Here is a 12,135-nt window from a genome sequence, read left to right as displayed (position 1 = left end):
AAATATTAAGTATATATAAGTATAAAAAATCAAATTTCTCATATAAAATAATTGATCACTCCCTAGGATAATTGGTTACATCAATTTGGTTACCCTTACCTCTGATTCTTTTATATATTTTATTTAATTTTCTAATAATATAACTTTGAAATTTTTTACCATACATGTTCTAAAAACTAAAAAGGATACATCCATATACCTTATTTTTTTTAAGTATTCGAAAAAATCATTAAATTTTTTGTTTCCTCATTATAAAATTTAAAAATTACTATCACAAGTGTCAAGGATTGTCTTTTACTTCAAAGTCATCATACGAAGCTTAGTTTATTCAAAAAAAACTATTAAGTAAATATTTATCTTACTATATTGAATCACTCTTTGAATAATGTGTTACTTTCTAATTTTTGCTTCAAATTTCTAAATCATTCTCTCATTTTTTTTATTGTAATTATTATTATTATCATCAGAATAGTCTAAGCATAACTTGAGGTTGCCACGTTTTGAATTAAAAAAAAAAAAAATCAAACTAAATGTACGAGAGAATATTTGCGATCTTTAATTTTTAGGGGTGATCATCATTTTACTATAAAAATTTAAATAATTGACTAATTAGCTCCCCTACTCACTTTAGTTCATATTAGTTCACACTTAACTTTGTCAATCAACCAAACACATAAATTAAAAGTATCCTTTACTATATTGATTTACTTTTATTATAAATTTTGATTATCTATAACCAAACATGACATAGAATTATCTATTTAATAATTTAACCATTCTCTTTATAAGGCAAGTTTATCCTTAGGTAGAGTAAAGAAAAAGAGTAAAATAATTATATGTAACATTGAGTGGGCGAGATTGCACATGCTAATGTTATCTTATCATAAAGATTTAAACCAATAAAATGTGCAAAATGTGACTTCCTCAATCAAATCCATGTGTTTAGATATTATTTTTGACAATGACTACATTTCTTCTCTTAATTTGTATTATTATTATTATTACCATCCTTAAAACAATTTTTTGAAAAGACCATTCTTAAACAATTGGAATGATTTTCAAAAAAAAAAAAAAACAATTGGAATGGATATCCATAGGTAAGAAACTCATGCCTTTAAGCCAATGCACAAATGTCACCAAATTTAATTTTTTTGAAAATTTTAAATAAATAAGAAACCGTTTCGCCTAAATTGTTTTTGCAAAAGTACATTTTATAATTTTTTTTTTTTGAGGGGGTTAATTCTAAATATAAAAAATGTATGGCACTTTCCTTCTTTTCTTTTTAATTTCGATTATTTTATGAAATTAAATTAGTTTTTTATTGTTTATTCGATTGTAACATTAAAAAAAGTTACCAAATTTTTAATGATTTTTTTTACAAATTTTAGTATTTTACATTATTGTTTGGTAAATTTCACCATTAAAAAAATGCAATAGAAAAAAAATATTATATGATGTGTAACATGTTTGTAGAAACATTAAATAAAAGATTTTACTTTTCAAAGAGATCATATAATGAAATATTATATGAACAAAACCCTACTTATCAAAAACCACACAAAAACTAAAAACCATACAAACTAATTAGCCCATACCATAACAAAACAAATCAACTACTACCACCAAAAATATTTCAATTTAGATGGGATCACATAGCCAATCAATCAAATGTTCCCTTGACTAAACACTTATATATATTAATATCATATTATATAATAAATATATATAAATTATATGTATATCTACATCTAAAAAAAAGAACATTTTCTGTACACATGGCTCTACTGCTAATGTGCACCTTTCCGTACCCAATTCCACTCCCGTGACCCAAAAATGATGGACCCCACAAGTAAAATTCCCACAAATTACAAAATTTTACATTTTCCTTCATTATCCGATGAGCTCGAGTCCACAACAACACCCATGGATTTGTGTCGTGTTGTCTTCGGTCTTTAAGCCCATCAAGGCCCAATATCGGGACAAGCCCATCTCGGGCCCAAATTGAGATCAATAGAAAAAGCCCATTAAAACGGTTTCTGGAGATACATGAATATGTCCTGTAACGGCGACATTTGATTGCCAGCTGGACCGAACGAGTTGTCCACGGTGGCATCCATATAATTATAAGGAAAATCAAGGGCTTTATCCCAATCATCTTTCCACTTAGGCTCGCTTTGAACCTCGCACGTGAATTCGGGCGAAACCACGTGCTCCGAACAGCTCGAGTCCGTGTGGAGCCTCGGTACGGATTCTGACGTGTCGAAGTAGACGAAATCGTTCCCGCCGGTTGTGGTGGTCGCCGCCGGCTGAGGAGGCGGAGGTAAGGTGTTTAGAATTTCCGGCTTCTTCTCTTCAATCTCCGGGAAACTCAAATTCCGATTCGAATTAAATTGATGTTTTTTCTCGATTGAACCCTTCTTGTTATAAATTCGGCACAGAACCCAATCGTCCAGCTGTCAAAATCAGAACCGTTGGATCAATAAAAGATAAGACAGAATATTAAATTTTTAATTAATTAAAATTTTGGAGGCATTTAAGCACGAAATTATAGGCGTTAATCTAGTGCTATAAGCCGCCACGTGTCAGATAGCACACGTGGGACCCATTTACTACCACCACAGCTTGGACATGCTGTGAAATGCCGAAAATACCCCTGCTAATATCATGGAGTTTAATTAGAAAATGTACCCTTAAGCTGTTCTTTTTACGAGCTGATCTGTCCACGTCAGCAAGCCGGTACTCATGCATAATCCAATTTGTTTTCTCTCCTTTCGGAGCTTTTCCGGCGTAAAAAACCAGAGCCTTCTTAATCCCAACCGGTTTCGGATTCCCGATCGGTTTATCCGCTCCGGTTGCCTTCCAGTACCCGGTTCCAGCTGCCCGATTCGGTCTCGAACCGTTCGGGTATTTCCGATCACGCGGCGAAAAGAAATACCACTCTTTCTCACCGTAAGTAGCCAAACCTAAAATCATTAACACAAATTAATTAATAAAATCAATTAAAAAATAATTAATATTAAATTATACACGGAATGAAAAAATCACCTGGGAGATCCCATGGATCGTACTTATAGAGATCGATCTCGGCAATAATCGGAACAGAGATCGGCTGCGACGCACATTTCCGGCAAAGATAGTGCATCACGAGCTCCTCATCCGTCGGATGAAATCTGAATCCCGGCGGTAACTCCAACTCGCCTGTCATTCTTATCTTCACACAATTTTTTTTTTTTTTGAATTTAAAAAAATATAATAAATATTATCTTCTGACTCGTAGCTCTGTTCTAGTGGATTTAAGCTACGACGGGGCTTGAAACTTAGAACGAAAGGGAGAGAGAGGTATTTATAGAAAAATGAAGGCGCCACGTGGCATGTCAATACAGTGGTTTTCTAGAATACACGTGAGAGATAAAATAATTAAAATTAAAAAAAAAAAATTGATATTAATGGGGTTCGTGCAGGTGAGCTCCCGTGGGACACGTGGCAAGCGTGGAATGTAGTGACTGCGTGTCGACGTAGCACATGGGTTTGTTTTGTCACTGCTTACGTCATCTGATTTGGACCCGTCTGCAAGTCGGTCCTCGGGATCCATGTAGAGTCGGCGGGTTTGCCTTTTCTTGATCTTTGAGCCCAATAATTTAACGGTCGATATCTTGCCATGTCATCAGTAGTTATCCACGTGCGCTCCGGATTTAATGTTTTCTTTTTTACTTTGTGTAGTTCCATTTCAAAAATTCATATTTTAATGTGTGTGACTCTTATTCTTCTTTAATGATGATAATTATGGTGATGTTTATTTAAGAATATTATTATTGAGCTTTAAGTATTTTTTTTTTATAAGTGGTGTTTATAATTAATTAGTAATATTTTTTAAAAATTATTTTTTAAATTATATAAAATTAAATACTTAATTATACTACTGATGATATAATGCTAAAAAATATACTAAACATCTTTTAATAATTCTCTTTATTTAATTAGTAATTTATAAATAGACTTGACGTTGGCTCTAATTTACATAATTGTAAAAAACTATCTAGTGTAAATAATTTAAATGATAAATAGATAATTATAACTTTTATGTAAGGGCTTGTATTGTGGACATTGTCCTACATTGAATAAATAGTAAAATATTGAGTCATATATAAGAATATATGAGCTACTCTACTCATCACTAATTGGTTTTGAGATGGAACCTCATGATTCTCAACATGGTGCCAGAGCCATATCTTTCGCAGATAAGTGATCCTATCTGATCCGCACTATAATTGGTTTTGAGATGGAACCCTAATTCTCAACAACGTGTCATTGTGCTACGATAATTTAGTGTTTCTAATAGTATAAATAAATATTCAATTATTATATTAAATTTATAAATAAAATATTTTTCTTTTCGAGTTTTATAAGATGGGTGCTCTAGGCATAGATTTGTTCTGCTTACATACTTTTAAAGTCGACTCTATTTTTATGATATTAAAAATTATAATTATTTAGAATTGCCACCTAAATTTATGATTCTAAAAATTATGTGATGAATTTTATGACTTAAAAGGGAGAAAGTCGAGTATTGCTATTAGAGCAGCGCTAATTAATACTTAAAAATAGCTAACTATTGAAGATGTTTAAATATCAAACTAAAAAATAATATTGATTTTTAAAATTTTGCATTATACTAATTTTTTCTCTCTTTTTTTTCCTTAATAAAGTTATAATAAATAATATATGAGATATGGTAGCAAATTTATGGAGTGCTAACCATTGAAATTTTTGTAGAGTAAAGTTGTTAAAAATGTAATAAAATTTTTAGATATTGAAAAGATTTTTTAGTATCTTTCAAGAGTTTTACTATTAGAATCCTCTCAACATGGGCAATGTTGAGTTACAACGTTACTTATAGCAACTCTTATTAGAGTCACACTTAATAAGTATCTAACACTACACCAATATAGTGCAATGTAAGTATCAACGGTTTTTCAATTTCTTTATTTCATTAAAATGTGTTGAACCTAATAATAAATTACACTAATAATGATTTAGCATATTTTATTATCTTTGACACCTTTAAGTACTTTAGCATTTCTCTTTATGAAAATAGAATTCAAGTACAAGATTTAAATTTTGAAATTTTTACATGAAAAATCACTTTTGCACAATTTATTACCAAAATACTCACACATGCCTATATCAACTTATTTACTTACAATGTTAGTTTTATTACACAAATACCACTTAGTCATCATTCCATCCATCATCAATCAAATCCTACTCTCTTCCCTCTCTTTTTTTATTTTCTATCAATCAATCCATCATTTCACTCTCTTTTTTTCTTCTTTTCTTTTTATTTTTAATTTTATTTCAGTTTTTAATTTTTAATTTTTAATTTTATTTCAGTTTTTAATTTTTTATTTTTAATTTTATTTTCAGTTTTTAATTTTTAATTTTTTTTCCATAACAATTCTTCTTTTTTTTTTATTTTTAATTTTTAATTGTAAAGCTAGTTTCTTATATATTGTTGCTTAGGTCTAGGATTGACTTCTATCAATCAATCCATCATTTCACTCTCTTTTTTTCTTCTTTTCTTTTTATTTTTAATTTTATTTCAGTTTTTAATTTTTAATTTTTAATTTTATTTCAGTTTTTAATTTTTAATTTTTTTACATAACAATTCTTCTTTTCTTTTTATGTTTAATTTTTAATTGTAAAGCTAGTTTCTTATATATTCTTACGATGAAACGGACCTTGATAACATATGGAGCTACTGTGTAGAGAATAAAGCCAGAAAGAGTATAGACAACAAAAGCTAATACCTGAAGACAAAATCAAATAATAAAGAATAGTCGAAGTCAAGGAATGTGTTCTGAGAAATGAAAAATATTTTCACTGGTTTTAGGCACAATCTTAGGAAATTATTGTGCTTCTTATGTATGTTTGCTCAACAAATAATGCAGAGATTTCATTGTCAACGTTGCTGGGAAAAAAGCTAATGTTGGTGCTGATGTTCGAACCGAGGTTTGTTTTCGGTTTCTTTTTGGTTTTCTTCCATATTTGAAATTTTACACCTTCTGTATGTATTTTTTTAATATATTTTTTATCTAGTTGTTTCCTGTCCATTTTTATATCATCAATGGGTAACAATAAGATTTATCATGGATGTTGATGTTCAAAGAGTTTTCCCTGTATTGTAGTTTGTATACAGTTGTTTTGTAGTTTTATTATAGTTTTGCTACTTGCATATGTTATTTCACTATAAAATTAATATGCAACTATTTGCACAAAACTTACTATGTATAACTACTATTTCTTAGTCCCCATCAAATTAAATTCTTGCATAATATATAAACTATCATAAAACGATAATGCAACTATAAGGCAACTATTTGCACTTGCATACAGTTGTTTTATAGTTTTATTATAGTTTTGCTACTTGCATATGTTATTTCACTATAAAATTAATATGCAACTATTTTGCACAAAACTTACTATGTATAACTACTATTTCTTAGTCCCCATCAAATTAAATTCTTGCATAATATATAAACTATCATAAAACGATAATGCAACTATAAGGCAACCAAAACAAAAAATAAATCAAAATGTAACTGTATATAACGTAGATGTATTATTCATGAGGTTTTTTAAAAAAATTTCACATCATACATTGTTTTGAATTTGGTGGGAGGTCCAGATCTATTTGTTACAGATCTACATTTCATGAATCTGGATTTCGATATTAGGGGGAGTTGTTTTGATCGAATAAAACAGAAAACAAATGTGTAATTTCAGTTTCTTCACGCTTTTTCGATTTTTTTTTCGTCATTTTCAGTTTAGATCATTGCAGGTATTCTTTTCCAGTTGATTTTGCCAGAATTAATAGTTGTATTTTTCTCGTTTTGGTTTCATTTTGGTTGTTTTGCGGTTTTGAAACGAGCGCGTATTTTCATCTTCATGGTTCGCTCTGTACAGCTGAAGGCTTAGTGCATGTGGTATTTTTGTAAATATTTGTATGTAGACTGTATAAATGTTTAATGGGCCGACCCAAAGTATTTTTGTAATTTTTTTTCCTTTTTTGTATTTTTTTGTTTTTTTCCCTTAAATTTTCACTAATATTGTTTATATATATAAAAAATAATATAATAATAAAAAAAAAAAACAAATTCACAGTACACTAAGATGAAGTCCAAAAACTTAAAATTACGAAAAAACAAACTTTTGTTTGATTATTAACCCAAATTTTTTTATTATTGTTTGTGTTCTATTAATTTAATTTTGAATTTACATCCTTAATATATTTATTTATATTACAATCAAATGTAAGTATTTACTATGGTGTCGTTTGGTAACACTTTTATTTTTTTAATTTTTTAATTACAAAATAAAAGTAAAATTTTTGTTTTTAAAAAATTTATTTTTGAAAAACAAAAATACGTTCTGTAACAACTTTTGTTTTTTAATTTTAAAAACAGATAATAAAAGTGTGTTCTGTAAAGTTCATTTTCATTTTTATTTTTTGATTTTATTTATGTCGGGTCTAGGTTCGGGGTCAGATTCAGGTTCAGATCAGAAGCCGGGTTCAGCTCCAGGGCCGTGGGGAGGAAATTTGGTCCGAGTCTAGTCGTAATCCAAAAGATTGATTACGAAAAAAAAAAAAAAAACTGTTTAAAAAAATATTGAAAGTGATTTTTTTTTTTTGTTTGTTTTTAAAATTTTGATTTCTAACTATAAAATTGAAAAGTAAAAACAGTTTTATAGAACATGTTTTTGAAAAATATTTTTACTTTTTGACTTTTAAAAATAGAAAACTGATTTAAAAAAGTGTTACCAAACGCTACCTATATTAATCTTTGATTGTGTTGATTAGTACATATTATTGTACTGTATATGATATTTATTTATTTATTTATTTTATATTTAAAAAATTTGTGGTGGAACATGTCGATGGAAGTTAATGTTAAATAAATGATTTCTTAATTAATTAATTAATTAAAACCAGTATTAGATGCTAATACAGTAGATAAATGTCACTGATTACGATATGAACGATGTTGACCATGATCTATCTATCATTAAATAATTTAACAGGTAAAGATAAAAGTATTTTTAATTAAAATATTAAATGTTAGGAAAATATGTTTATATATATATAAATTTGATTTTTATATGTATTATCTTTAAAATACGTATTTTATTCATGATATCATCACTTTATTCAAACGTTATTATCTTTGTACACTAAAGGATAAAATTTATGAGTACTTTTTATTAATAAAATTTGTTGTGTAATAAAATTACATAATCAATTAATCATTAAAAAAATTAATTAATATTATTAAAAAAATGAATACTACTTAATACCTTTAAATCACTATCTACAATTAGCGGCATACCTAAAATTAATATTAAAGAGGACGAAAAATAAACTAAATATTAAAAATGAAGATGTTTTTATTAGAATTTTTGAACTTTTGATTTCTATGACATATGTAAGATAGTTTAATCATGTTAAAATTATTATTATGTTTATATTTATTATCTTCAATTACAAATATATATTGTAACTCACAAAAATAAATATATATTTTTTCTTGTTTTTTTAAGATGGACGACTGCTCCCTCTCATCTGAGGAAATTACATTTATATTTTTTTTTATATTGTCATCTTTTATGTTTAATCTTTTTTTTTAAAGTCTATCTTTTTTACCTTTTTTTTAAACATTATATTAATTTTGCTCCTGCCACTTTAAGAGACTCTCCATGTGAGTCTCTTATTTCAGGATATTTTGAGTATATAAAAAGATGTATATTTCAATTAAATATAAAATTAAAAATAAATTTAATTAATTGATTAATAAAAATGGTATTTTTCAACTTACCTCCTCTCATCTCTACATGAGTCCGCCCATGTTCACAGTTATATAAAAAGGGAAATTTCAATTTTTGACCCTAATAAAATACCCCATTTCAAAATATATACCCTCCACTAATTTATACAAATTAATTCCACTATTACTCATTTGTACCCAAAATACCCCTCAAATTTAATTTTCCTATTCACACTCTCTTTCCGTCTTTCCCTCTCTTTCACTCTCTCTCTCTCTCTCTCTCTCTCTCTCTCTCTCTCTCTCTCTCTCTCTCTCTCTCTCTCTGTCGTTCCATCTCTCTGTCTGTCGTTCTCGATTGACTCTTCGACATCGACCCAACATCACGACCCACTCCGGCCATCCACCCACGTCCCCGACCCACTCCGGCCATCCACCCACGACCCCGACCCAACCACGAACCACCACGGACCACCACCACGACCCAGTGACCACCACGAACCACCACGAACCACCACGGACCACAAAACGTCGCCACCACCACCACCCGTGATCGTCGACACCGAACAGAGGCCTTCGCCACCACGAGCAGCACGAGCAGTACCCGTCGCCACCACCACCCGTGATCATTAAAAGGTAATGTTTATGTTTTGAGAAAAAAATACATTTTTCATAGATTTGGATGCCAATTATTGCATGTTGTTGAGATTAGTGGATTTTGTGTAGCATTTGTGATCTTTAGGTGTAGTGTTTGAATGAAATCTGTGTAAATTACAGGGTTATCGATGACATGTCAATAGGTTATCGATAGGATGTCGATAGATTTAGTGTCTGTTTGAATGTTACTGTAATTTGTATGTCGATAGGATATCGCTTGTATGTCGATAGGATGTCGACTGGCATTTTAAGAGTTTTTCTGCCCTATATTGTCGACTACTTATCGACAGTATGTCGATGGTATGTCGATTAAATGAACATGTTGATTGTTAGGTTGTATTGTCGACTGAATGTCGACTGTATGTCGACAGTATGTCGATATATTGTGTAACTGTTATTTGTTTAAATTATCGACTGAATGTCGACAGGATGTCGACATTTTGTCGACATGAAAGTGTTTTCTCTTCTTTTGATAATGTCGACATAATGTCGAGGGTATGTCGACATAATGTCGACATGTTTGTTTTGAAATTTTTGTGTGCTTACTGTTAGATAATGTCGACTGAATATCGACATGATGTCGATGCTATGTCGACAATTTTAAATTTTTTTAGCAGCTTTATTTATTTGTTTTTTGTTTTTTCAGATGGCTCCCAGACTCATTATTCCAGCACCCGAGCATTTCACTGGCCGCGTCACATATAGGGGCACTGGAATTTTTGCCAAAATTAAAGCTCGGTTTGAGGAGTTCAACCTTAACAACACGGCGAAGGAAAGCCGTTTCGGGAGCTTCTGGAATGCCGTACCACTGACATTCTCCTCGGTGTTATTTCACCAGCTGATGCTCCACAAAATGAAAGTGGATGCTCAGGAGGAGTTGAGGATGAGGTTTTATGTTGGTCGGAAGGAGGTCCGATTCGGGGTGCTGGAGTTTGCACTCATTACGGGTTTGGACTTCTCCTCGGGGCCAACAGAAGAGGAGAAGGCTGCGCAGGTCGCGCGCTCGGGGTCAGACCGACTGATCAACAAATATTTCAACCGGTCTGATAGTGTGAAGACAGAAGCACTCCAACTTCAGTTCACAAACTGCCAGAACCCGGAAGACTTGTACAAGCTCGGCTTGTGCTTGTTTGTGGAGTCAGTGCTTCTGGGCCGCAAGGCCAACGCGCTGATCACGCCTCACATCATTAGATATGTGGAAGACCTCGAGTTCTTCTTCCGGATTCCTTGGGGGAAGCACTCATTCGCCAGACTCATGCACTCGCTTCAGAAAGACATGTTGAAACAGAAGGCCAACTACGAGAAGAAGCTGAGTTCGGATGTTCAGCACGAGTGCAAATACACAGCATATGGCTTCGCACCTGCAGTCCAATATTGGGCGTACGAGGCCATTTTGGAGGTTGGCAAGAGGTATGGCACGAACCACGGGATTCGGTTCCCAGGATGCTTAGGCTGGACGAGCAAAGGCGATATTGGGAAGAAAGACGTCGGCCGCATTATTTTCTAGACGGGTATGATTTTCACTTATGTTCTGAATAATTATTTAACATAAATGCTTGTAATAAATGCTAAATGGTTTTATTTTGATATTTGTTAAACCATAAACAGAATCTGGAAGTGGTGAAGGGGCTCCTTCCACGGACAGAGGAGGAGGCATTTGTGAGGACAATTTCTTACGATGGTGTGGAGAACCTGGTTGATGATGCTGTGGATGACACAGAGGTCGAGGCAGTAGTCGGGTACCGTAGACTCGGGTCCCGTACACTCGGGAAAGAGACACTCGGGTACCAATTTTTGGAACTTTTTTTATGTCTTCATTTTTTATTATTTTTGTTTTCAGTGATATTTGTTACATTGTGGAATTATCGTATGCTTACCGTATTTTTTTGATATATATTTTTTCGTGCCACCGGTTCGAACCTCGGCCCGGTGCACCATCTTCATCGGGCGTTCGGGGTGCCGAGTACCGATTTAGTGGCTCGGTTGGATAGGATCGAGGGTGACACTCGGGGTGTATCTTTGCTCATGTCGAGTGAAGAAGGCATACGAGACCGGCCATGTAGAGCCGAAGGGTGGTCGAACGTAATTATGGAGCGGCTCGGAGACATATTGGCCATGTTGAATCGTCCGCCAACGACGGCTTCGGCACGGAGGCCCCGGCGGATCCATCTACCCCACCACCCGTGCTTCACCCCCCGTAGAAGAGGATGAGGTCTTCCCCGACGATTACGATCCTTATGAGGGAGCTCCAGCGACTCCGATCGAGGCACAACCTCTTATCCATGTACATGACACCGAGTCGCAGGGTGAGATTCTGTCCATAGAGGCACAACCTGCAGTGGTTAAGAGTCGGAAGAGGAAGAGAAAGCCTCCTGTATGGTTCGGTGACTATACGGAGATGAAGAGGAGACATAGGCCATCTTCGACTTTTGATCCCCTGGAGCCACCTGGACGAGAAATTGTTAACCACTTTCGAAAGTGGTGTGTTGGACTCATTCCGAACCACCGACTTCGGGATTTGAGAAGTGGTGATTACGGTCCAGATTCTTTTGGATAATGCTCACACCAAAGGAATGGCTTACAGATGACGTAAGTAAAGTATTTTATAATATTACTTCACTTTACAACTTTATGTGCAATTAATATATTTTTTTGTGTAACT

The 12,135-nt window shown here is 32.5% G+C and overlaps 2 protein-coding genes across 2 annotated transcripts; one reads left to right on the top strand and one right to left on the bottom strand.

The window, feature by feature from the left end:
* Positions 1 to 1,474: 1,474 nt before the first annotated feature.
* On the bottom strand, positions 1,475 to 3,340 carry LOC115709817 (NAC domain-containing protein 2). The gene is made up of 3 exons (XM_030638053.2): positions 3,046 to 3,340; positions 2,689 to 2,963; positions 1,475 to 2,453 (listed from the first exon to the last, which is right to left on the bottom strand). Exons 1-3 carry the CDS (start codon positions 3,203 to 3,205, stop codon positions 2,025 to 2,027), a joined length of 864 nt encoding a protein of 287 aa, XP_030493913.1. The 5' UTR covers positions 3,206 to 3,340; the 3' UTR covers positions 1,475 to 2,024.
* A 5,442-nt stretch (positions 3,341 to 8,782) lies between these two features.
* Positions 8,783 to 11,208, top strand: LOC133031684 (uncharacterized). The gene is made up of 3 exons (XM_061105212.1): positions 8,783 to 9,452; positions 10,120 to 10,959; positions 11,194 to 11,208. The coding sequence occupies exons 2-3, from the start codon at positions 10,120 to 10,122 to the stop codon at positions 11,206 to 11,208; spliced, it is 855 nt and encodes a 284-aa protein (XP_060961195.1). The 5' UTR covers positions 8,783 to 9,452.
* The last annotated feature ends 927 nt before the right edge of the window (positions 11,209 to 12,135 follow it).

Source organism: Cannabis sativa, chromosome X (assembly GCF_029168945.1).
Source record: "Cannabis sativa cultivar Pink pepper isolate KNU-18-1 chromosome X, ASM2916894v1, whole genome shotgun sequence".
NCBI classification, from domain to species: Eukaryota; Viridiplantae; Streptophyta; class Magnoliopsida; order Rosales; family Cannabaceae; genus Cannabis; species Cannabis sativa.
Note: the sequence above shows the minus strand (reverse complement) of the source record. Positions and strands in the feature narration are given on the sequence as shown.